Consider the following 24150-nt stretch of genomic DNA (forward strand, 5'->3'; position numbering starts at 1 on the left):
CGCTCAAAATAATTGCAGATCAATATGAAATGAAGGGACATGAAAAATGTGTGCAGACAAATGTTATTTTTACGTGACTTTAATTTTCTCTCTCCTTGGCGGAGGTAATCGAGCCAGTAAAAGATGCAAATACAAATAATATCCAATATGTAATACTACTACTACTGGCTTTTCAAACTGTAAATATATCATATGTGTGTGCATACAGTAGACTTCATTTATAGACTGTTTACACAATTAATCATGAAAAAAAAACCTGTTATATATAAATATACATTTTAGTTTATTAGAGTAGATCAATCAAGCACCTCATGCACTTTAGCATTTTCATTTAAACACACCTTGTCGGTCAAACTGTGTTCATTCATGAAAATAACAAAACAAGGGAGAATGTCCAAGCTGTCAATGTGCCTTTTGAATATTCACACTGGACATTGAGAAAAATCAAGTAATATATTCAAAATATTTGGAAAATAAACAATGTGCAATGCAAAATAAATGCTGCTGCCATCTGTGCCTTTTTCCACCTCTTATGCTTTAGAGTCTAATTTTATATTTCTCCTCCTGCATTGGATGTTCACTGAAGTGGATTTCCCAGCTCAATAAAAGCCAATTAAAAAATACCCAGTGTGTTTTTTGCTAAACAAAATAAATCAGGTTTATTCTATATATCACTTCACCAACAGAAATACAGTTGCGTACAACCATTTTGTGTTGTTTTAAGTGCTGTCATTTTGCATTGTCCTCTCCGAAGGTCACTTAATACCTTGCACAAAGTAGCTGCAAAAAAAGACAGGAATTACTTCTTCTGGAAAGTTCAGGCCAGCGATAGGAGTCCAGGGCTTTCTTTGAGATGAGCAAAGAAAGGCCAGTTGAGGTGTCCACTGAGGATCTGGACTTTAGAACCTTCAGTTAGAACCTGTCCTTGGCGCCCGGGCACGCTTGGCCTCCTCGTCCATCTCATCCATGATGCGCTCTTGGGAGACAGAGTAAAACGTGTAGCCATCTATATATGGGAGCCAGCGATTAAGGGAGGTAATGTTAAAAATAATGGATATGAAAAAACATACAAAACAAACAAAAACGAAATCTGGATATAAAGACTGCAAATTGTAACAAATAATTACATCGAATGCACGTGCTGAATAAAACAACACTTCTGTGCAAAGAAAATATTGCTCAATTTACTAATAAAAACATCTATTCTCATGTTTATGACTTGAAAATAAATAGCCAACACATTTTTAAATGTATACTGTACAATTTCCGCAGGATATATCTATTCATTCTTGCACTAAAATGGTTAAACTGTGAAAGACATTTTGAATATTGTAGTTCAAATAAATCAAATCAATGAAATGAATCAATTAAAAAACGACATTTCAATCAACGAACGGTTATTAATGCAACAAATGACTAGATTGGAGAAAACAGCATTGCCTATTAATCTAATGAATTTATTTATATTTTAATAATCAGTATTGCAAACATGCCAATTCAAGGTGTTTCCAAACTTAAAAAAATAAAAGGTAAAAAATATATCTCATCGAAGTCGAAATTTTGTTTGCCATGAGTTCACCTTGTGTTGACGTTAGCATTTAGCATTAGCAAAAGGATACAGATGCCCAGCACTAGCGCCCCAATGGCGACCCCAGTCAGCACGTTACGCGCACGCATCTTCTGCGTCTTCTTCCTCCACTGCTCCAGCTCCACCTGCTTGATGAAGTGCAACTGCTCCCGGGACAGTTCCTCTTTACTCGGGTCTATCCTGGTCGCAAACGGGGCGTCAGACCGCTTCGGTGTCTTGTCTGCCATGTTTGTCCGGCTAGTTTGCTAACCTGCTTGTTTCGCAAGTTTGTAGTTGCAGATTTGCAAAGCATCGAAACGGTGGACGACCCTACGCACAGTCATGCGAAAGAGCACATCAAGGTTATTTTCAGATCTAGTCGCTGCGATGCAGCTATTAAAAAAGTCCGGCGAGAAACAATCACCTGAACGAAATAAATTGGTTCCCTCCGGATGCACCCAGCGCCTTCGAATTGCATACGGCACAAACTGCAAGGAAACAGCGCTATCTTGTGGAAATACGATTGAGGCAATATAATCACGACCAATTGAAACTAAACTGCATTAATTGAGTGGCAACGACATTTTAAATAGGAAGTGTCCGACAAAAGGCAATCGACGGCGTCACAAATGGCGACGAATCTAGCGAGTCCTCAAAGTTTAAGGTTTAGACAGGCCTCAGTGGAGATGCTGACGGACTTTCTCACCAATCTCAACGAGAGAAATAAAGATAACCTCCGCAGTTTGTCCACCTGTGGCGGAGGCTTCAAGGATAAAAGACTATTTGGTGAAAAGCACAGCACCTCCACATTTTTACAAACAAACAGCTAAAAACAATCAAAGGCAAAGCAAATCTAAAGAAAAGTAGCATACTAAGAATCAATGAGATAACGTATATTGAGAACAATTAGACACATCTCCAAAGAAAAGCACAACCGCGTGTACTGTAAATAATATTTCCCTGTCACATATCAGCTCCCTTTGCTGACGCTCATGTTTCTGCAGAATACACTTTGCTGATGTGTCAAGAGCTCCGACTTGACCTGGCTATTGCTTACCACGCCGTCGAATTACTTCAAAGGTACGAAAGGGTGGCCGTTTTTGCTTGAGTTTAAAAAGAGCCAAAATTACTCCGAAGCTGCACTTCAGTAGATGTACTGAACCTTTAGTTTAAAAAAAAGGATAATGTAATGGTAATTTTTTTCCCCACCCCAAATATAGCACTTGTGGTATATGAGATTTTTTTTTTCAAGGCTGACCAATCAAATGGAAGCAATTTTTTTCCCCCCGAATTGATGCCGATGTGAAAACAATTAACAGTTCCGGCTAAATTGGTGCTGGGATTAAAAAGTTTTGTTTGGGTTTCTCAGGTTCATGGTCAAGCACATTACGCATTTGCTGACACCCGGAGGTTCGAGCGCGGCCGAAGTGAAGGCCCACGAGAACGCTGCGTTCGAGCAGATCCGGGGGAGCTTCGCCTTGATCGTGTTTTCCTGTGTGCAGCTAGCCAGCAAGTTGTCACTGCACAGCCACGTAAGGCAGGAAACAATTTACATCCTCAGTCACACACCTTCAAAACATGCCTTAACCCCCTTCCCAGATCGTCGACGTCAACAAGGCCGTCCGCTTTCTGCACTCGATCGGTCTCGACTTCTCCAAACAGGCCATTCTGGAATCGGAGCTGATGGTGCTGAAGGGGCTGCAATTCCGACTGGACCCGCCCAACCCTCTCACCTATGTGGAAATACTTCTGGAGGTGCTGGGTAGGGCTGGGCAGTTTGGCCGTAAAAGAAAATCTCAGGAATTAAAATCACTTTTGAAAATAAAAAGTCACTAGTCTTGTTGCAAAAGTTACTTATATGGCAACACCAAAGGTGATTCTGTATATCAGCACCTATGTTGTGAGTGCAACTAACATAACCACGGAAGCATCCCACATCCCCAGGCCACAATGAGCCGAGCGCCCCTGTGGAACGCCTGCACCAGATGTGCCGCCACGTGCTCCAGTTTGTCAGTTTGCAGCGTGAAACTTTTTACAACACCCTGCTGACCATCACCACGCAGACCCGCAAACCTACCGCGGAGCAGAGGTACTGTACAGTGCCGCTTCTAGAACCTTTTTAAGACTGGCCACAACGTGCTTGTTTTCTCATCTGAGCAATACTGACAGAAAACAATGTGGGGAAAAGACACATTTGTGAAAATCAATGAAAAGCCTTCAAAATGATGTTCTCGTGATACTACTTACAATGTAAAGGCTGCATGACACCCTCCCAGAGAGAAGTTTGTGCCAGTGACAGAAGATTGCATGCTGCTTGGCGTGGGCGTCATCGCCGCCGCCGCCTTCATCCTCCACGTCAGAGACTGGGAGCAGGTGAAGATGTTTGAAATCCCCTCTCGCAAAGGAGTCGGCGTTAAGAGCGCCGCTGTTGTCGCTCATCGTTGGGATTTTGCGGTGCAGGTGGTGCAAGAATTGAGCCACATCACGGGAATCTCCACCACCAGCATCGGAGATTTCACCCGCGTCACGCTCACGCTCATCGTTGGGACGCCCAGAGATGGCCAGTGATGAGTCAAATGATTTCTTGTGCTCATATTTATTTGCGCTGTTGTTTTTTTTTTCTTCGCAAGAACCATTTACAGTTCATTGAAAGTTCATAAAATACATGATGTTGCTCATCCTTTGGCATGCTAGGCCTAGCACTTGTTTGTACACTTTCATGTCAATTCGAAGTTTGTTTGGGGATCTTGAAAAGTAGGAAGTGGTAGGACTAAGTTGAACGACTCATGCAGCTGAAAGTTTTTTTTTTCTCCACAATTTTGTTGTACTATGTCAATTTATTGCAAACTGAATAAAACATTTTAAAGTCCTTTTTCAGGTTGTCATGACAAATGTCCAAGAAGCACCAAGTCAGAACATCATCAGAATAAAATACAGGCAAGACACATTTGACTTGTGCTACAAAAAAAAAAAAAGAAGATTCTATCAAAGTCAGCCAACTTTTGAGTAAAAAGTAAAAACGACCCATCTTGAAACAAAGGCATAACAGACCGCTTACTAATCAAGCAGACGAGCTTATCGTGTCCACGCCAAATGTGCATTCATGCTCTCATGAAATAGCAAAAGAACACTAAAGCATTCTCACGTACGAGGAGCGACGTCGGCGAGGATGACGTACATTTCGGGCGCGTGTCTAGAATTCATCGTCCGAGCTCAGCAGGAGGGTTTTCTCTGTGTCCCCGTGGGCACCGATGGAGCGCGAGACGGGCGGCGCGACGCCCTGCTCCAGTGTGGACTGCTGGGTGTACTGTTGGTAGGCCGGCGAGAAGTTGTGAATGGCGTCCTGGACCATGTCGCCCGGGTTCATCGTCTCCTTCAGGCTGCTGGAGATGCTCTTCATCGGGGCGCAGCTGCCTGCGCAAGCAGACAAAAGTCCAAATTTGCGACGGGGGATTTCAGAGTGACAGTTGGATGGACAACACAGTTTTAACCCTTTCGGGGACAGCGGTGACTACAGTTGGACAGCTTATCGTGTTATTAGGTTCCGGGGGGGTGAAAGGGTTAAATAGAGAATCTTGAAGAGCAGAAACAGTCTGTGTGTAACCTACCAAACTCTCCACTGGTAGGAAGGGGTCCTTCAATACGCGGCGGAGAGGAAAAAAGGAAAATGAAGGTTTGTGTAAGAACACGAGAGAAGAACAACACTCGGGTGGGACAATGTGGGCAAAAAGGAGAGAAAGGCAAAAGTCATAAAAGTAGCTCGAAAAAGAATTTGAAAAGTGAGGCGTGGGAATACTGCCACATTTGACGCCCCCCCCCCCCCTCACCTTGTGCGCTCATACTTTTGTCCATGTAGACTTTGTACGTGAAAGCGAAGCGCAGGACCAGCGCAGCAAAAAACATCTCGATGCAAATGATGAAGTTCTGGTAACCGGCGGCGACGGTGCCCTCGCCGACCGACACCTCCACCGAGTTAATCTGGGGGATGGCGCCGCACTTCTCCATGATGGCCAGAAACACACCTGGTGTGAAAATCAAAAGCAAGTTTCTCCTTCAATGACACGTTTCAAGACTCTCTTCTAGATTTTGGGCCAGAGTTGCGCGCACCTTGCCAGAAGGAGAGGAAGATCACCAACTTGACCATGACGAACTTGAGCATGGGCCCGTAAGGTCTGAGCAGGTCGCGGGTGGCAAAGTAAAAGAGGAAGAGGGCGTACATCGACAGGCTGACTGAGATGTTGCAGATGATGGTGACGTAGATGTAACCGCTGGCGGCGCTGTGGAATCGACAGCGAAACACAGGAAAAATAGCTGCAATCAATTTGTAAAAATGCCCGACGTTCCGCACTTTTTGACAACCATCTCCGGGCCAAATTGCATTTTGGCAGTTTTAAACGTGCATCCAAAAAAATAAAAATAAAAAATTCAATTAACCACGCCCCCAAAAGTCAGCCCGTCACTTACTTGAAGTCTCCGTCTTTGTATTTTCCGTACGCCTGCAGGATGACGGTAATGGTAGCCATGAGCGGCTTGACCACGCAGAACTGCAGCGTGGCCTGCTTGCAGAAGCGCAGGAAGCCGATGGAGTAGGCCTTTCCCTTCAAGCAGCACGTGCCGAACATGCAGCTGGACCTGACAGCGCGGGACAAATCGCAAACAAACCTTCACAATCTCTTCAAATTAAAAAAAAAAAAGGTTTTGTCCATGACAGGGTTAAATAAATGATTGTCAATAAACGGGCGAGACTTACTCGATGGGTTTCCCTCGGATCTCTGCCATGATGGCGCTCTCTCCTCCAAGGTATTCGTAACACAAACTCAGGAAGTTGTAGATCACAAACGCTTGGGGACACAACAAAAAAAAAAGACATTTTGTTATTTATACTTCCGACACAGCCGCAAGGATCTTCCCTCTTTTCTGTGTGCTGTACAATCCTGTCGAGCTGATGATTGTGTAATCAGTCGCATGCCAAAGTGTGAAAATGTGGCATTTATTGGGGGCGCGCCAGGTGCGTGCATGGGGCGCCTTTCGCCGCAGCTGCGCTCCTGCCAGCCTTTTGTTGTTACGTCATCTCTTTTGAGTTATTCATTTCTCCCGCTGTTAGTTTGACTTTGGAAAAAAAAAAAAAACCTCCACCGTAGCGTTGACCGACTGATCTGTTTTGCGTCGCTCTGGCTTAGTTGTTTACCCATGTGTTCACATCTCCCCGCGGACGGATGCCTTGTCCGCCAAGCCGGTTGCCACGGCGATACAGTAGGCGGGCATACAATGAGAACTTTGCAGGCAAGTTGGGTTGAGGGGGGCAAAAAAAAGCTTATCCAGTAGCTGAGAACCATTTCGGAGTGCCGTTGCCATGCAACAGTCCAGTCATCCTTACTCAGGGGAGCACCAGGTCAGGGCTCGGTAACTCGGTATTTTCAAAAGAATGACGCAAACACAAATATTGGGACAAGGAGAGAGAATATGAGGGTGGGTAAACTGTCAAGACACTTGTACTGTTGGGGTTCAACTTTGGATTTTAAATGGACAAAATCCAAACTGTCAAGTCGGGCAGTAGTATTCACATGCTAACCGTCGCGACCAACTTTGCCAGCGTCACTATTGCAACAGATAGATAAGCAAATACACATCTCTGGTGCTATCGCAAATGAACAGAAATATAGTCAGGGTGGATAACCAAAACAAAAAAAAAAACGTTGCGTTTTTGTACACGAGGGCGCGCCAAGCTTGTCGGTGAATTCGAAGCTCTTTCGGATTTGACATCAGCATAGATTTTGAGGCGACGATCGGGATTAGAAAGTGAAATGAAGCTTGTCAACTCAAATGGAAGGGAAAGAAATACTAACATGTTGGAAGTTGGACAAGTTGAGGCACCTCTCACCCAAAATAAATAAATAAATAAATAAATCAAATTACCCCCGAAAACGTCAGGGGGTCAGAATGACCATCATGTTTCAAATGCTGATACTTGCCCTAAAAACCCGACTTGTCTAGCACAACTGGAAGCTTAATGGTTGATTATTGTGTGTGCCTTCAAAAACACAACAATCCAAATAAAAAGCAAAACACTTGACAGCGTTTCCTGGCCCCAAAAATGCTCACTTTTCCACATGTTGGGATTGCGCCACACAACATTCATCTCACAGTTTTCAAACGGGGAACTGAATGGGGCTCTTTGTGAGATAAAAAGCTCTTTGTGGCCGAACTAATCAATTAGCAATGGATGGACAGATTGTTCCTCTCCAGATTTGATAACAGCATGTTTCAACTCAACTGGAAAAGTCGCCCACGCCGGGCTAGAAAGGATTTCAACCCTTTCAGGGACAGCGGTTACTACAGTGGACAGCTTGTCGTGTTATCGGGTTACAGGGTGCGCACTTTTTTGCGGGGCAACTTTGCATCCTGGGCCAAGTTTGCTCTTACCCTCGTAGCAGTCCCTGACGGTGTCAAAGTACACGTAGTACTGGTCGTTGGTGAAGAAGAGGAGGCTGAGCCAAGAATCGATGGCGTAGATGGGGACGATGAAGAGGATCCGGACAATGTGTCGCTGCTCCCGGGGGGAGCTATAAAAACGCAGGTGCATGTAGATCTGGAAAAAAAACAAAACAACAAAAAAATACTGGTGGAGAGAGTAAATATTTGATTGTGCCATACTACGCTCATGACAGAAAGTAGTCGTCATTGATAATTGGAGGTGGCTGCAATTGCGATTCATATTGGAGTGTCTTTTTTTTTTTTTTAACAGACAACTCGAGTCTCAGTGTATGCGTGTGTGTGTTCATGCTCCGTATCACATACACCTGCTGAGGGATGTTGCCGAGCAACCCGTGCTCGTCGCTGGGCCCTTGCAGATGTGTGTTTACCTTTTACAGGACGAGTGCCGCAGTCATGGGGGCGGGGAGGCCTCCCGCCCCCGACGGTCGACTTTTCGTGCCAAAGCTTTACATAGAAATTAATCAAGGTGCAAATGGATTTATTTAGCCCACCTAAAAGTGAGATCATGCACATGATCTCTTGCGCCATGCTAACAGCCATCGGGAATCACCGCTCGAGAGTTTGCCTTGAAGAGGCGCTTGCTTACCTGGTGACAGGTGAGGATGAGGGCGGTCCAGACGAAAAATCCCGTCACGGCCTGGGCCGTGGGGGTCATCAGGAACGTGGGCTGGTCCTGGCTTAACAAAGGGGCATCGCGGAGCCAGGAGATGTTGGGCCCTCCTGGGGCCGGCGTCGCCGGTGAGCCTGGCACTTCACCCAATGGGGAGCCTGCCCCCAGCCTCTCCGAGAGGGGCACGTCTCGTCTCCACAGCCTCTGCATCTGCGGATTAAAAAAAAAAAAAAAAAATGTAAATCAATTTAACGACTATTGATCAAGAGTGACATAACTTTTCCGCCATTAATCATCAACCTGGTTTCAAGATTGATCATTTCTCATTTGTGTAATGTGTAATCCAAGACCAAAAACAAAAAAACACAGGGATCCGTACAGAAGGATCGCAAGTCAATATGGGCGTCATGTGGACAAGAATGTGTGACTCACACGGACAATGGCACCTGTGTCCCATTGCAGAAAAAAAAAAAATTTCCATCAATCCTGACTGAATCACATACCTCAGTTACTGTCATTGTGGTTCTCACTTGGTCACTTGAGCTAGTTCAGCGTGTCAAAAGGCAGTAGGACAAGCAACATCAATGCACACTCCAATATTGTTCAGCCTTTCATTCATGACACCATAAAGCATGATATGACTTGTCTGGTCTCAATCTATGACATCATTGTCCCACAAAAAAAAAAAAACAAACTGGTATTTTCTTGTCAAACTTGATTGGAAAGGGGGACAGTCAAAGTCCCCCTTTGACAGCCCAAAAGACCATTGAAAGTTGTTGCCGGGGGGTCGAAGGATGAAGGCCGTACTTTGCATACAATAATGCTCCGTCAGCCATGCATGTACTTTACTTCCGGGCCTTATGTATCCAAAGCGTTCCCTGTTTTGTGAGAAAATAAGATTACATCTCCAGATGAGTATTATTCTTGTTTTGAAAAGACCCAATATCGGACGATTGATTGGCCATGCCCTCCTGTCCGTAGAAAGTCAAATAAACAGGACTATGAAGGCATTAAAATCAAATGTGGGTACTAGGACCCGCAATGTATGAATCCACCCAACGTAATCAGATTACAGTTTGGTAAGGCAACTAAAACAATTTCTCCCAGAGTCATGCAGCAATGGATCACAAGTCTCCTAACTGACACAACAACAACAACATCTGGACACAACACGAGCCTATGTAATAAAATTGGGCATCTTAATAAAATAGATGGCGTTATTCTGTCGCCTTTCTCTGGGGGATTGAGGGGTTTCTCTCCATAGTTTCTCTGCCCGAGTGTGCACGACGGGGTCATTTGTGCTGGTTTGCCAGCGATCAGCAGATGTACACATAAAAGAGAAGTGGAGGCATCAGCAGTCAGTCACATACACATACGTGGATGACTGAGGGGCTTGGGACATCTGCGTGTTGAAATAAAAAAAAAAAGGCAAATAAATCACGCACGCGCAGGGATAGAGGCATCAGCAGTCAGTCACATACACACATACGTGGATGACTTTGGGGCTTGGGACATCTGCGTGTTGAAATTAAAAAAAGGCAAATAAATCACGCACGCGCAGGGATAATAATCTGTGTGTGTCATAAAGTCAGGGCTCAGTTTGCAACAGATGGAATGGGACATATGGAGTAGGGGGCGGAGGGGTGGGGGCTGTTTATCAACATAATGAAAATAAATGCGTGGGGTGACCAGCTGATTCCAAAAACCTAACTCCATGTTTTTGAAATGTGCGACTAAACGACAAAAAAAAAACACAACAGAGTCTCACCTTTGCTCGTAATTGCTCGTGAAAACAAAGCCTACGTGGAACTTGAAAACCTGGAATTGAGAAACGAGCGTTTTTTATTAGTACTCACGTGCGTTATTTGATTGTACACATGCGCTTTAAGTCTGAACTTACCAAATGAAAATCATCCAATGCCTCGCGGGACAAGTTTAACTGTCGACCCCGAAATAGCCCGTAAACGGCCTTAATTCCAGCTCAGAGCCGAACCGTCGCGCCCCCGGACATCCATGTTGAGCGCTCGCCGATCCGTTAACCTTCGACTTTTGCTCACCTACTCTTTCCCTTTCATGCTTCACAGCTTGTACGTTACCATTCGTGCGCACCCGTCCCCACTTTTAACACCAGCGTTTGTCCGTCAAGTGCTCCAAAAGGCGAGACGGTTAAATTCTCATTCGCCTGTGGTCCTCTCCTTCTCCCTCAAGACTTTGGGTCGACCGGGGTAATCATACAGTCCCCGCCCACTCAGCTAGATCCAGACGACACAGCCAATCACGGCCCGGGTAATTTAATAACACGGAAATAGTTGTGCATACGAGTCTAAAGCTATATTTTATTTTGTTTTTAATTTTAAAATATTTAATCCGTACATAAACACTTTGAAAATAACGAATAATAAGACAAATATTTGTAGGCTGTAATACTTTCGTGAATTATCACTAATTAACCTGCTAAATGTGCGAATAGACCTACAGTACTGCTTTCTTTTTTTTGTGGGGGGTTGCTTTCCTAAAATGTTGACGTTCATATACTTCGATGCTATCACTGCCTGCAAAATTTCATGTATGGTCAAACCAAAATTTCAATAAAATGTTTTTGAAAAAAAAAACAGCAGCAGCTGTTTGTGACGTCATGCACGCTGTGTTCATGACATCACTAATCCACGGTCGAAAGAAGAGTTTGATTCATCTACAACTGCTTCAAACAACAAGGCGTTACGTAAGAATAGTTGTTATGATGGCATTCTTGTGCAAGTTTTATGCTGTGTGTTCTGTTGTGTTATTTTGATTTATATTTATTTTATTATTTGTTTTTAATGTAGTGAGTGAATGTCATCTGAAAATAAACACTCGGGTGACATTCAACAGGTCAGCATGTACATCTTTTTTTAATGATTCTTAAAATTATGTACAAATATCAGAGCAACGAAATCAAAGCACAGTAAAGAAATGCACAAGACATCATCAGATCTAGACATCAGCCTTTATAAATTCATTTCTGTTTGACATTATAGGGATAACCATGTTCTTCTGGTACATTCTGGCAATTGTCATTAACATTTTGCCCAAAGAAAACTAACTGTACGCATCACACAACATGAAAACAAAAAACAGCACAGTACATCCATCAGCAAGATTGCTTAACTTACACATTGGCATAAGAAGTCGTCATAACATTCATTCGGTGAGCTTCGCTCCTCATTCCCTCTTCACATTGTCTACTTTTAATACCTCATAAGAGAGAAAATGTCTGCTCTTTTTTTGTGTGTGTACATTAATGTAATTCCTCATTCCTTCATTTTATATTTTGGACTCCAGAGGCAAAGCCTGGTGATGGACGATGATGATAACAGACCGACATTTTAGTCTATTTCTAAGAAAGATCTAAGGACACAACCAATACATGTCTGACTGCCATGCCGGCTGATTTGATTTTTATATGAAAGACATCAATATGCAGCATATTTAACTCCTTAACATTAGCATTTAGATTGTAGTTTATTCCAGCTGTAAACCACGGAAACCTGAAAGTTTGTGCAATTGGATGTACTGTACCATGTGTATCTTTCGCACGTTGAAGTCTATGTGACGTGATAATTGGTTAATGTCACTCCCCCCCACCTCCAAACTGCACCTTATAAAGAGTCAAAGGCCAGTATGACTGAAGTTTGTTTTGTTTTTTTTTTCCTGGCCCACTGGTTTCCATCATTGAAGCGTTACTTCGGCTCCTTCTGGTCACCAGAGCTCACACACGGACACCAGTGACCTCCCCGTTTAGGCGCCTGCGACGTCTCCTCTTCCCGCTCCTGCACTCACTCCCGCTTATATGTATCCTTTAGAAAAGCGAGGGGTATACTGTCGTTGATTCCCCTCCAGTCGCTGGATGACGACGGAGAAAACATCAAAAGTACCATTTGAGACTAAATTTCGTTTGGATCTTCTCCATTGACACCGATGCAGACGTTTGTGTATCACGTGTCTTCTTACCTGCCTCTGACCAGCAGGAAGAACTCACTTTGCCAGATGTTCAAATGGCACACTGACCTGAACACGGAGTGGGAGGGGGGATAAAATAATCGAGGTTCGGGTATGTAAATGTAAATCTGCGGTCAGGCTTCCACGTCTCATCGTACCTGCGATGCGGTGATGCGCGATTGGTCGAGGCGCGTGGAGAGGTCAGCGGCCGACGCGTTGGCGGGGGCGCCGCGATGCAACCTCATGGCCACTTTGCGCTCTCGCTCCACCCGTTCCGCTCGGCCCACCTGAGGAGAGCGGTTACCTGTAATGCAAACACCTTGAATTAATTAAAAAATATATAAAATAAAAATAGGACATCTTCCCTCCAGCATAGTGACGCTCGCCACTGTCCTAACCTGACTGCTGGACCCCTCGTGTGACCGCTTTCGACTGAATGACGTCTGGTTCGTTCTTGACTCGGTTGGCCGCTGAAGGTTTGGGTCCAGACGGCAAAGCTTGACCCCCACCGAGCCTTTGAGCTTCCCCCGCACGGTCCTCTTCATCCTTTTCCTCCTTACGTTCTTTATCTCCATCTTCCGCCGTCCTGCCGGCCCCCTGAAAAGCAGCACATTTAAAAATCTTTTTTTTTTTTTCAGCGACGTATCGTTGACGTCTCGGAAGCACTTGTCGTCAGGAAACGGTGACACTCACAAACTTGAGCATGCTCCAATCAAAGACGTAGTCATAAGAGAAGCCCTGTCGGTGGAAAAGGTTCCTGAAGAGCTGCCTCAGGTACGAGTAGTCCGGCTTGTCGTCAAAGCGCAGGGAGCGACACAGGTTCAGGTAGGTGGAGAACACAGCTGGGGAGACAAAGAGAGAATCGGTAGATGCTTTGGAGCACAACAAAATAAGCAAAAAAAAAAAAAAATGCCTCCTTTAAGTCCATCGGCTTGATTGACTGTTACCGCAACTTTACGGTTTATTAAGCAGAGTCAATCCTTGCCACTGAGCTCCGTTCAAATCCTCCGCAATCCCTCTTACGCGTTCACTCACAGGGGTAGCCCTTGCACAGCACCTCAATCGGAGTGGACATTTTCTTCTCGCTGATGCGTTCATATTTCTGCCGCTTGGTGGCGGCCTTGAGCCCCTGCCAAGGCAGCGAGCCCAAGTTGAAGTACATGAGGACGTAGCCCAGCGACTCCAGGTCGTCTCGCCTCGATTGCTCTGCGGAAAAAGAAAATGGACAATGATGCGACGGCTCCACAAAATAATAGCGCACAAATGTGTCACGTATACATTTTGAGCGGTTAGCTAGTTTGTTGGTTAGCGTTCTGATGTCTTACCAATGCCCAGGTGGGTGTTGATGGAGGCGTAGCGGGCGGTGCCGGTGAGGTTTTTGTTCTCTCGGTAAGGAATGTGCTGGTGCGTTCGGGCGTCGCGGTATTTCTTAGCCAGGCCGAAGTCGATGATGTAGACCAGGTTGCCCTTCTTGCCGAGCCCCATCAGGAAGTTGTCGGGCTTCACGTCTCGGTGGATGAAGTTCTTCAGGTGGATGTATTCGATCCTGCTGATCTGGTGCAGACAAAATGTGGCTTAAAAAAAAAAAAAAAAAATAATGGAGGCCCGTGGAAGAAACAACACGCCGGACAAGTGGTTAAGCTGCGGCACATATTCGAATGCCCTCCGACCTCAAAACAAGCGATGGCAGAAAGTAAAAAAGGACACAACATGTATCTTGTCTTTGTTTGCTCTTTGGCGAGACAATAAACTGGGATCAAAACAACATCTCTCAGCCTCGTTGTTTTTCGCCCTTGACGGAGGTAATAAATCGTCCATTTGCTCGGCTGCTGAACGCGGCGAGAGACCGATTTCAAACAAGCCATAATTCAGAAGACTAAAGCAGAGGAGTCGTTGGGATTGAGACAGCGGAGACAAAAAGAGGTCATTTGAAGAAGGTGACTCTTGACAATTTGGAGACTTCATTGAGCCCAACGTGTTTTGGTTCAACCGTGAGGCAGACACGCAAATCACTGTGGCGGGCCAATTCAACTCTTCATTGTGTCAAATACATCCGAACAAAAGTTAAATAACACAAAGCACAAACTGTAGATGACCGCACAAGAAGATTAAGCTTATTTTTGAATTGTTGAGAATACTGATTGGATGAGCCGTGTTCCAATAGCAGAAACGGGCTTCTCGGCGAAGATGAGGATTAATCCCGATTCATTTTCATCTGAATGATCCGGTTAGTTCCAGGCTAAAATTAGCTTCAGCCTTTCTCTTCTTTTTTTTTTTTTTTTCCTTTTCTTTTATTTCTATGCAAGCCTGAGGTCGACTCAGGGGTATCCCATCAGCCACAAGCTCCGATAGCGGACTTCAAATTTTACTTGCGTAACAAATCAAAGTTGGATATTCACAAGGTTGGGAAATTAAAATGACTTTCGTCTTAATGGAAAATTCTAAGAACATCGACAAATACACTCCGAGAGTTACCTGATGAGTCACACTTGTCATTCGTTTATCAAACTTGACTTTTTTTTTTTTTTTCAAGCTCACCATTTGATCGGCGAGCAGCAGGACGGTTTTTAGGCTGAACTTGCGGGAGCAGAAGTTGAAGAGGTCCTCCAGACTGGGGCCCAGCAGCTCCATCACCATCACGTTGTAATCGCCCTCGGCGCCGCACCACTTGATGGACGGGATACCCACTGCAAGGAGGAGGGTTCGATACCACTTCTTTTTCAGATCGATACCTGATGGGTAGCCACCGATACCGAGTACCGATACCTACTTTTGAAATATAATTTTTTTTTTTTTTTAACACAATGACCAAAAAATTTGAACGCCGATCTTTCTTTCTCATGCAGACGACGCACGATTCGCCAGCATGTCAAACCGCCGCGATACAGCCCCCCCCCCTCATTCAGCCTCACCTCCTCCCTGCATCATCTTATAGAATTTACTCTCAATGTGGAGCTGCGGATGTTTGGTCTTGACGCATTCCAGTTTGATGGCGACTTCCTCTCCTGTGGTGAGGTTGGAACCTAATGAGGAGCGACAGGATTTAAAAAAAAACAAAAAAAAAACAACAACAACAAAAAACGAAATCACAAATCTTCCACTGAGAATAATGTAAAGGAGGGGAAACTCTCACCGAGGTAAATGTCTCCGAAGGAGCCGCTCCCGATTTTCCTCCCGAGGCGGTATTTGTTTCCCACTCTCAGCTCCATGGCGACTAACTCACTGAAACACACACACACGATCATTCATCACTGGAAATCAGAATGAGGACACATCACAAGCTTAAGAGTCAATGAAAAGAGCGCCTTCCCCCCGCCCAACACCCACCCGAGGGTGCTTTACAAATAAAGTAGAGCAGCAATGACACAATAAAAAAGGAAACTTTTATCCTCTTTTCAAAGGAAGCTCATCCCGTCTTTCACTCTTTCCGCATCCTCACCGGACCGTCACAAGCAGTAGTTGCATAACAGGGAGAAAAGCAATGATGATATTTTGAATGAGTCATGTTCTTCCCGCGAAGGCACGAGACGAAGGTTGGATGGGCACCTTCTAACGTACAACAAGGTACACACTGCCTGATTTCCATTTACAGGATGAATTTTTAACTGATTGGTTTAAAGTTTGAAGTTCTTTCGGAAGGCCTTGGGCAGATTCCCCTGTAACATGACAACATGATAAGCCGTCCACTGTAGTAACCGCTGTCCCTCAAAGGCTTAAAATCATGTGGCGACAACTAAAAGATGAAATCCGATTGGACAAGAAAATTAAAATTCACCTATCGGATTGACGAAAGCCAAGAGAAACGCTATGAAATGCTGTTAAGGAGTCAAACGGCCATAGCATGTTCCCTTTCGAGCCAGTTTTTAACAGAAGAGTGTTTTAATATCACAAGACTAAGTGTGAAATGTCTTCTAATTTTCTGTTACAGTAGGTAACATTTAAGACATGCTTTTTATTTATTTTTTGCTGCACTGCACCTGCCGACATGAGGACATAGACACACTGTCATTCAACACTGATGCTCAGTGCTAAAAGCCCCCTGGGGACTGGGGGGGGGGGGCTCCTTTACAAACAATGTAAGGGCAGCAAGCGAGTGAAAAGGAAACCCAACCAAAGGGAATTGATCCAGTCTGTGCATCATCGTGAGACTATTATAAGTTGCATAAGATGAACGTGAAGAACAGCGATGATGAGATTTGAATGTGTCACGTTACTCCCTGGGAAGGAGTATTTCATAGTCGACCTCACAGTTCTGACGGTCAGGGTTTAAATCTCAGCTGCGGATTTCAAAATCACGCATGATGGGTTCAGGGCAAAGCATTACTATTGAAGCTCCTCAACTCACTGCCTTTTGCTATGGCAAAGAGCGTGACAACCAATATCATCTTGAAAATACAGCTTTCTTTCCAGAGGAAATTGTAGTCTCTTCTTTCTCATTTTTGGCCTGTTCTATTTTTTTTAAGAAGCTCTAAACTTATGTTTACTATCTTGTAAGCTTACTTTTTCCGGATGAGCAAACGAGATTTCTTTCACACTCTGGTGATCAATAATTTTTTTTTTTTTGTTCAGTCCCTCTGGGCCTGAGGCCTGGTACCGGTCCATGACCTGGTTGTTGGGGACCTCTGCTGTAAAGGAAATGAATGGATGGATGGATGGATGTTAAGTCCTCCTGTACAGCAAGTGAGCAATGTCATAGGACCCATCAGTCAACATCGAAGGAAACTTAAGCTTTTTTTAGGTGTGGGGGGGGAGATCACTGCTGCACTGGACATGTAGTCAGAAGTCATAAATACACGCACACAAACTGCTGCTGCACATTGGCTCAGCCTCTTCTAAACTGCCAGTTACACAACTGGCTAACAAGGTGTTGCAGTAAAAACGCCGCAACGACAGTCGGATGTCATATTGATGCTGACAAAAAAAAACCCGGAAACGATCCATAAAAACGTATTTAAGACATGACACCCTGCCATAAAGAGAACGTAGATGAGCTCACCGGTTGTCTGGGCCGACGTTGCGGTCTCACTCGGGGGCCCTGGACGGCGACATACATTTGCGGCTCATCCTCGCGCAAGACCCGGGGCTTCCTCCGAAGATTCACCCGCTGTCACGATGCTGCCGTGTCGGGAGCGAAAGAACGCAGAACAGACACGAGTGTCTCCCCCCGCCGCCACTTTCCTCCTCCTCCTCCTCCTCCTCGTCGTCGTAGTCGTCGTCTTGCTGACACACACACGCACACACCCTCCCACTTTACGCCAACTGCCTATGATGTCATCCGTTGGAGCATGAATGAAGCACCAGGTACACTTCGACTCAAACAAAACCTGTTTTGTTGGAGCCTAAATAACGTTCTGAACACGCCGTGAAGTTATAATGCAGCACTCTAAACAAAGGTCGGGATGTGGGTTTTAACATTTTGTGTCCTTAGTAGGTCTGAAGAATGTCACCCGAGTTGGTAAAATGGGACAAACAGCACCATCTAGAGGACAGTACTGGTAGTGCTGGCGACCGCACCTGGGTTACTACGGACACCAAGAAGTTAAAAAAAAAAAAACTAATAAAAATGTAAATTAACCGTACATCAGTGTTAGCAGTACTAAGCAAAGCCACATTTCTCTTTCGGAATAAATAGATAAATACTCATTGTTTTGATCTGTTAGTACATTTGACCGTCTGGATTTTAATTTTTAACCACTTCTGCTTGCAAATGAAACGGTGGGGATTTTTGTCAGTTTTTGCAATTTTCAAATTTAAAATAATCGTTCAAAAAAGGAGACGGTTTTTCAACCTGCACGTGCAAACAAAAAAATTATTAGCTCTCTTACAAATGACACTAACTGTTAACCCCCCTCCCCCGACAAATCAACACTCAAAGTAATGGACTGTAAACAGACTGTGAAGGGCCCAAAATGTCTAAGCCGGAAGCGTAAAATCCATAAAGGGCTGAAGGGTAATTTGATAGTTTCTCCAGTCAAGCCTCCTGTCAAAAAAAAAAATAAAATCTGCTCGCATGAAAACTGCTAAAAAAAAGACAACAGCAAAATAACGCTTTGAACCTTTATTATCTTGTTCTTTTCCACTTTAAATTAATTTCCTCTCCTTTTCGTAACATCTGAAATAAATGAAAACATCCTGAACAGGAGTGATAAAGACTGACTTAATTTAAATTGATACATAACATCAAAAAACAAAAATACAAACTGTAAAACATAACAGCTACTATCTTTAACGTGTCTGTAAAACACTGGTTCCAGCTGAGCTTGGTATGGTAGGATTTGAGCATTTGAATAGAAATGCCTTCAGTTGGTTGCGTCTTAAAAAGAAATGATCTATAATTGCATTTAACAAAATGGAAAAACAAACAAACATGAACAAAATGCTGCTAAAAAACAAACAAACTTAAGAGACATATGCAATAGTGCCAATGTTTTTGAACTTTTCAGCTATCACAATGTCTGGTGGTCACGCACGCGCACACACACAAAAAAAGCCAAGCTGTCAGATAAACATCTATTCACTCCCCTGACTGAAGCAGGTTAAGTTTTCAAAAGCAAGTGCCCGCATGAATCTCTCATGGACAAAAAGAAAACATTCAACATTGTAGCAATTCCACACACGCGCGCCAACACTCACATCAACACTCCTGATATCGTCATTTTCTTCATCCTCTATTCGGTCATACCGTCAACGCTCCTGTCATGCACACACAAGGCAGGCAAGGAGGGCACCTTGAACAGCGAGTAAATAAGTGACCAGAGTCATCATTAACATCAGGACAATATAGAACAACAACCAAGTCGATTTCTTTTGAGTAAGAAAAACAAAAGTACAATAGCGAGGTCAGTGTTTTTGAATGGGGAACAAAGAGATCTCTACAAAGTTTTCACGTTTCTCTTCAAACCGAGAGACAACTGATGTACATCCACAAGGAGATAAGAGTTTTGCTTGTCAAAGGTAAGAGCAGTGTGTAACTGGTGTGTGCGTGTGTGTGTGTGTGTGTGAGTGCAGGTGGGCCAAGGCCACTGCTGATGTAACATTACAAGTCGTCCTGTAAGGTCGGTGTCGAGTTGTGGAGGGATTTGTATTGGATGAGTCAACAACAAACCCCAGAGGCATATAGTGCAAGTTTGGCTAATGTTTAGGTTTTTTTTTTGTTTGTTTGTTTTTTTTTATTTTTTTTTTTATTATAACTCTTCTTTCTTTTTAACCCTGGGCCCCAGTTGATGGCATTCCCACCAAGGTAGAGGTGTCGGTATAGAGTAAAAATGTTCCTCTAATCCTCTAAAAAGGTCGCCACTGGTCCAGTTGAGAGCGAGAGCGAGGTGCTGTCATCCCCCAACCCTGCCCTCCGTTTTCCACGACACACGCCGGATCCTTTTGTCACTTTCAAGCTTCCGAACATGAGAACTTAAAGAGAAGTACACCGGGTCTAAGAAGGCTCAGTCTGCAAGTCGTCGACATTAAATACAAAAGACGAGGAGGGGCTCGGGCGGGGAGGACAACTGTGGCACACAAAGAACAGCGAGGGCTTAACGCGTTGACATGTTGGGACTCGGCTGAGCCCATCTACAGTACATGCCTGAGTGATCGGGTCGTGGAGTAAAAAGACAGAACTACCCAGTTCAGTCCGAGAGTCCCCCACCCCTTTCCCCTCCCCCCGCTTCAAGTTTCACTGTGGTCTTCATTTAACGTTGCTGATTTCATGTGTGAAATTACGAGAATGTATTGCAAGTAGCCTGTGTGACGGGAGACCAGTGTAGCTTCAATTCACATCATTTGCGTGTGGAAATAAATAGAGGGTGACGTCGTGACGATGATTTTCAACATGATCACATGTCAAGCGGGGGGGGCCCCTTCAGATGGAGTCGCCGTTCCCTCCCAGAAGGTCCCCCGGCAGTAGCGAGGCTGGGCTGCCCATCTGATGGCGATCTTCAAGTGCTGGCGAACCCCAGAGGCTACTACTGGGGTACCCGGCGCCACTCATGCCACCCATACCCCCCCACAGACCATGCCTTCCCGCTTCCACCCCTCCGCCTCCTCCCACCTCGGCGCTGTTGCCACTCCACTGGGAAAAGATGCCCAGACCGGGTGCGGCGGGGGCGGACTGGTCCGATGAGCTGCCGGTGGCTTCCAGGCTTTGCCACGTGGATTCGGAATGTCCGGCTACCACGGGTATGACCGTCCCTGCTGAAGACCCTACCTCTGCGCTTCCTCCCGTGCCGCCGCCGCTGCCATTTCCTCCTCCTCCTCCTGCTGTCGCTGCTGGTGCAGCGAGCTCGCAGTTAGCCCCGCTACCATTAGCTCCCACGGCAGAGGATGGTGCAGGGGTGGTGCCGGAGCCCGTGCCGGCACCTCCGCTCGCCGACCCTCCAGCCTGGGAATGTGCAATGTACTGGGCCACATCCTCTTCGCTCACAAACTTGGCTAAGATGGTGGTGTTGCCCAGAACACACCTGTTGAAACAAAAACGGTCACTCACAAACAATACACACACATACACAAGCAATAAATGAATCTATTAGAAAAAACAGTGGTGGCCAGTGGGACTACCGAAGGATGTGTGATTGGTTGAAAACAAAGTAATGCCAGATGAGAACTTTCAAAATAAGTAGCGTGGCATAATGCACCCAAATGACACGGGCCGTATTCCATGTTGATTTTAGTCTATCCAGCGGCCCCCGTAAAAAAACAAAAGTTATCCGTCTTACATGTGCAGGGCGCTCTGGGCTTTGGCTGCTTCCTGTTTGGAGCCGTAGCGGATAAGTGCGCTGCCCTGGGTCAGGCCAAGGTGAAAGGTCAGCAGGGGGCCATGCTGCATGCAAATGGTCCGAAGCGTGGAGCCATCAATCTGCAGACAGAGAGGAGATGCGCAGGGGGTGAAGGTCAAGGTGTGAAGTCAAAGTATTTGATGGACAGATTTTTTTTCAGCACTGATGTCTGACTGCCACAGTCGGTGTAAAATAGATGAAGGACCAACTGCAAACGGTTTCAATAGTTATACTTGCTCGCGAGCGCACCTGTGGCGTGAGATTGCTGAGCACCAACCAGCAACTTTCCCGAGAGCTGCCGTCACTCCACGCTGAGCCTTGAGAGAGAGCGAAACACATTTGACAAACTTTTCTACATTTCCTAAAAACACAATTACACTTTCATCATTGAGTGGTGCAGCGGGATAAGAAACAAACCTAACCTTGGAATCTAGCAAGACAAAAAAAAAAAAAAAAAAAAAAAAAAAAAAAAAAAAAAAAAAAAAAAAAAGCCTTTGTATCTTACCAGAGGTGCCTGAGCCACTGCTCCATCCCCTGCCGGCCAATCGAGGACCACCCCCTGACCATGGGGTCGGCAATATCTGCTTTTGACTGGCTAAACCTGGAGGGGGGCGGGACAGCTGCGCCTGGCTGCTGCCACGATTGGCTTTCCAGGACTTGTGGCCAATGGGCTCGGGGGGCCATCCAGTCTTATAGTCTGTATACTTTGCTATTGAAAAAAGGACGACAGAGAGGTGGCTGAAGGTCCCATTATCTGTCAGAAACAGTGTATGTGTGTGTGTGTGTGTGTGTGTGTGTGTGTTTAAGCTTACCTGAGTTGTGTGCGTTGTTCAGGGGATCTGAGGCACTGTAGGGCCAGGCACCAGGTGAAGGCAGTAAGGTGTTGAGGGGAGGGATGGAATCTACAATGAAGAATAGCTAATGTTGAACATGACATTTTGACTTCATAAGGATTTTGCGAGGGTCGGTCAAAGCCCCGAGGCGGGCAAGGCGCTCGCTTCATGGGAGGGCAAAATAAAAACGACAAAATAAATACACCAGCTACTGTGCAACAATCAACCGCAGATGTTCAATACGAACCAGTATTGTCTTGTAACAACTGGTGCTCAGTGTCATTGAGGCAGGGAGAGACGGTGTTTCCCATCATGCTCCCTGGCGTCATGTAGGGGTCCGATTCGGGGTCAACCCGATCTATTCCTTTCCAGGGAACACCAGGCTGAAACTCTTGAGGATGAAGGAAAAAAAGAGAAATGCTCATCAACAGTTGACATGCTATACGAGTCGTCCAAAAAGTTTACACATCGCCGGTCAGTCTGGTGGCCGACGGTGCTTTTGTTTGCAGCTAAATGCTATTTTGGTTGACACTTGAACAGCTGTAAACAATTCAATCCAGCCGGTTAAGAAAGCTGGCTGTGTTGTATGGCGCTCTGTCCCCTCCCACACCATATGTCAGACCCGTCTCCTCGGGTGGACCATAGGAGACCACTGACCAAAGAAAGTCACAGACGTTAATGAATACACTTGGGAACTGTTTTATAATTGTGGGAAAATTGCATAATGCGCCATTTAAAAATTCATACAGCGTCAACTCCGCTGAGACCCTGAATGTCAAGTAATTAGTGCAAACAGGATTGCGTAAAGTGTCACCACTTACCAGGGGGCCAGCTGGCTGTAGTGGTGGGCTTGGTACTCATCTTGCCAGGGGTGCGATGCCAACTGGTGTTGCCTTGCGCATCTCCAACAATCATGTCGTACTGTGAGTAGGGTGAGGCCCCCGGCATCTTCATGGAGGTGACAGGACCTGCACAGCAGTTTGGATCAACACCATTATGCAACGGATGGCTAAACAAATCACTTCCTGTACAATGTCCCTTCTAAACCAATGCAGGTTCTGGAATTCATATTCCGCGGTTCCCCCGGCCCCCCAAAAAAATTTTTTTTTTTTTGTCAAAAGAAAAAAAATGGCAAGGACAAAATTGAAGTCTTACCATTTTTGTGGAATGCATTTTCAGGTGAGGAAGTGTCTGGCGAGGAGTGTCCCTCCATCATCCATTTGAAACGAGATTGTTGTCCTCCCATGTCCTTCATGCCACCAGGCCCCCCGACCATAGAGCCGCCCAAGTCCATACCTGTGAGGTTCACACCAGAACTGAAGCCTGTAGATGGAGGCAATAACATGTCACAATTGTTTAGGATATTTCAACTAACCCAAAACATAAAATACAGTGAACCCACCGCTATTTGCGAACGGGGGCAGACTCCATACTACCAAAAAAAAAAAAAAAATAGGATGGCTGACGGCGCAGAACTTACACCTCCCAGTGCAAAGGCTTTATAGCTCACAAGACACCCGACAAGGCTAAAAATAGATTCGCTTTCGGGCTCATATATCCACGATGGCAGCACAGAACGACCCCAGAGTGAACTAGGTTGTGTTTGCTGTCATGTCTTATTTTGCGGATCATTGATCGAATGCTCAAATTGTGACACTAAAGTCGATCGGTGATTTTGCATTAAAATACTATGCCTAACGCTTTGTAAAATATGGTACTTACTCGAGTAAGGTCCAAGAGTTTTCTGATGCAGATCAGCCACAGATCCTGCGAGGCCCTGGTGGGGCAAGGAGTCAACCCCGTGTAATTTGGCACCACTTCCACTATGGTGGGAGGGAGAGAGCTTGAGGCTGCCACCTAAACTTCCGACTTGCTGCTGCTGCCGTTGTTGCTGGGGGA

The 24150-nt window shown here is 45.3% G+C and overlaps 5 protein-coding genes and 1 long non-coding RNA gene across 15 annotated transcripts in view; 2 read left to right on the forward strand and 4 right to left on the reverse strand.

The window, feature by feature from the left end:
* Positions 1 to 63: 63 nt before the first annotated feature.
* Positions 64 to 1906, reverse strand: coa3a (cytochrome C oxidase assembly factor 3a). Of its 2 annotated transcripts, XR_002167517.1 has the most exons (3): positions 1620 to 1906; positions 849 to 1006; positions 64 to 782 (listed from the first exon to the last, which is right to left on the reverse strand). XR_002167517.1 is itself a non-coding variant. In XM_019864127.1 (2 exons), the coding sequence occupies exons 1-2, from the start codon at positions 1813 to 1815 to the stop codon at positions 909 to 911; spliced, it is 294 nt and encodes a 97-aa protein (XP_019719686.1). In that variant the 5' UTR covers positions 1816 to 1906; the 3' UTR covers positions 64 to 908. The 2 variants fall into 2 exon arrangements, 1 of the variants encoding a protein (XP_019719686.1); XM_019864127.1 differs by having other exon boundaries at positions 64 to 1006.
* Positions 1907 to 2007: 101 nt separating this feature from the next.
* Positions 2008 to 4153, forward strand: cntd1 (cyclin N-terminal domain containing 1). The gene is made up of 7 exons (XM_019864113.1): positions 2008 to 2353; positions 2572 to 2647; positions 2937 to 3099; positions 3167 to 3329; positions 3512 to 3656; positions 3844 to 3940; positions 4028 to 4153. The coding sequence occupies exons 1-7, from the start codon at positions 2197 to 2199 to the stop codon at positions 4133 to 4135; spliced, it is 909 nt and encodes a 302-aa protein (XP_019719672.1). The 5' UTR covers positions 2008 to 2196; the 3' UTR covers positions 4136 to 4153.
* Positions 4154 to 4378: 225 nt separating this feature from the next.
* On the reverse strand, positions 4379 to 10903 carry tmem184ba (transmembrane protein 184ba). 3 transcript variants are annotated; one of them, XM_019864070.1, is made up of 10 exons: positions 10573 to 10903; positions 10441 to 10490; positions 8649 to 8882; positions 7991 to 8156; positions 6318 to 6408; positions 6032 to 6199; positions 5675 to 5844; positions 5395 to 5589; positions 5176 to 5202; positions 4379 to 4981 (listed from the first exon to the last, which is right to left on the reverse strand). In XM_019864070.1, the coding sequence occupies exons 3-10, from the start codon at positions 8880 to 8882 to the stop codon at positions 4761 to 4763; spliced, it is 1272 nt and encodes a 423-aa protein (XP_019719629.1). In that variant the 5' UTR covers positions 10441 to 10490; positions 10573 to 10903; the 3' UTR covers positions 4379 to 4760. The 3 variants fall into 3 exon arrangements, with proteins under 3 accessions (XP_019719629.1, XP_019719619.1, XP_019719640.1); XM_019864060.1 differs by lacking the exons at positions 10441 to 10490; positions 10573 to 10903 and adding an exon at positions 9176 to 9305; XM_019864081.1 differs by lacking the exons at positions 5176 to 5202; positions 10441 to 10490; positions 10573 to 10903 and adding an exon at positions 9176 to 9297.
* Positions 10904 to 11544: 641 nt separating this feature from the next.
* Positions 11545 to 17755, reverse strand: csnk1e (casein kinase 1, epsilon). Its single transcript, XM_019864097.1, has 11 exons — positions 17647 to 17755; positions 15784 to 15872; positions 15563 to 15673; positions 15189 to 15337; positions 13976 to 14204; positions 13686 to 13856; positions 13344 to 13492; positions 13049 to 13247; positions 12809 to 12954; positions 12663 to 12719; positions 11545 to 12554 (listed from the first exon to the last, which is right to left on the reverse strand). The coding sequence occupies exons 2-10, from the start codon at positions 15857 to 15859 to the stop codon at positions 12687 to 12689; spliced, it is 1263 nt and encodes a 420-aa protein (XP_019719656.1). The 5' UTR covers positions 15860 to 15872; positions 17647 to 17755; the 3' UTR covers positions 11545 to 12554; positions 12663 to 12686.
* A 114-nt stretch (positions 17756 to 17869) lies between these two features.
* LOC109512404 (uncharacterized) lies at positions 17870 to 18293 on the forward strand. The gene is made up of 2 exons (XR_002167518.1): positions 17870 to 17951; positions 18082 to 18293. It is a non-coding gene; the product is annotated as an uncharacterized LOC109512404 (long non-coding RNA).
* A 400-nt stretch (positions 18294 to 18693) lies between these two features.
* tnrc6ba (trinucleotide repeat containing adaptor 6Ba) overlaps positions 18694 to 24150 on the reverse strand; it is a 19408-nt gene continuing 13951 nt past the window's right edge. For 4 of the 7 annotated variants that reach the window (XM_019864023.1, XM_019863998.1, XM_019864014.1 and 1 more), the window contains 9 exons: positions 23974 to 24113; positions 23407 to 23574; positions 23073 to 23219; positions 22499 to 22642; positions 22231 to 22320; positions 21924 to 22127; positions 21668 to 21735; positions 21359 to 21498; positions 18694 to 21103 (listed from right to left, as the gene is read on the reverse strand). In XM_019864023.1, the coding sequence (XP_019719582.1) occupies positions 20506 to 21103; positions 21359 to 21498; positions 21668 to 21735; positions 21924 to 22127; positions 22231 to 22320; positions 22499 to 22642; positions 23073 to 23219; positions 23407 to 23574; positions 23974 to 24113 (1699 nt within the window). In that variant the 3' untranslated portion in view covers positions 18694 to 20505. The remainder of the gene's footprint in view (positions 21104 to 21358; positions 21499 to 21667; positions 21736 to 21923; positions 22128 to 22230; positions 22321 to 22498; positions 22643 to 23072; positions 23220 to 23406; positions 23575 to 23973; positions 24114 to 24150) is intronic. The other 3 variants (XM_019864039.1, XM_019864004.1, XM_019864032.1) reach the window with 2 other exon arrangements.

This window comes from Hippocampus comes, unplaced genomic scaffold, assembly GCF_001891065.2.
Source record: "Hippocampus comes isolate QL1 unplaced genomic scaffold, H_comes_QL1_v1.1 scaffold74, whole genome shotgun sequence".
NCBI classification, from domain to species: Eukaryota; Metazoa; Chordata; class Actinopteri; order Syngnathiformes; family Syngnathidae; genus Hippocampus; species Hippocampus comes.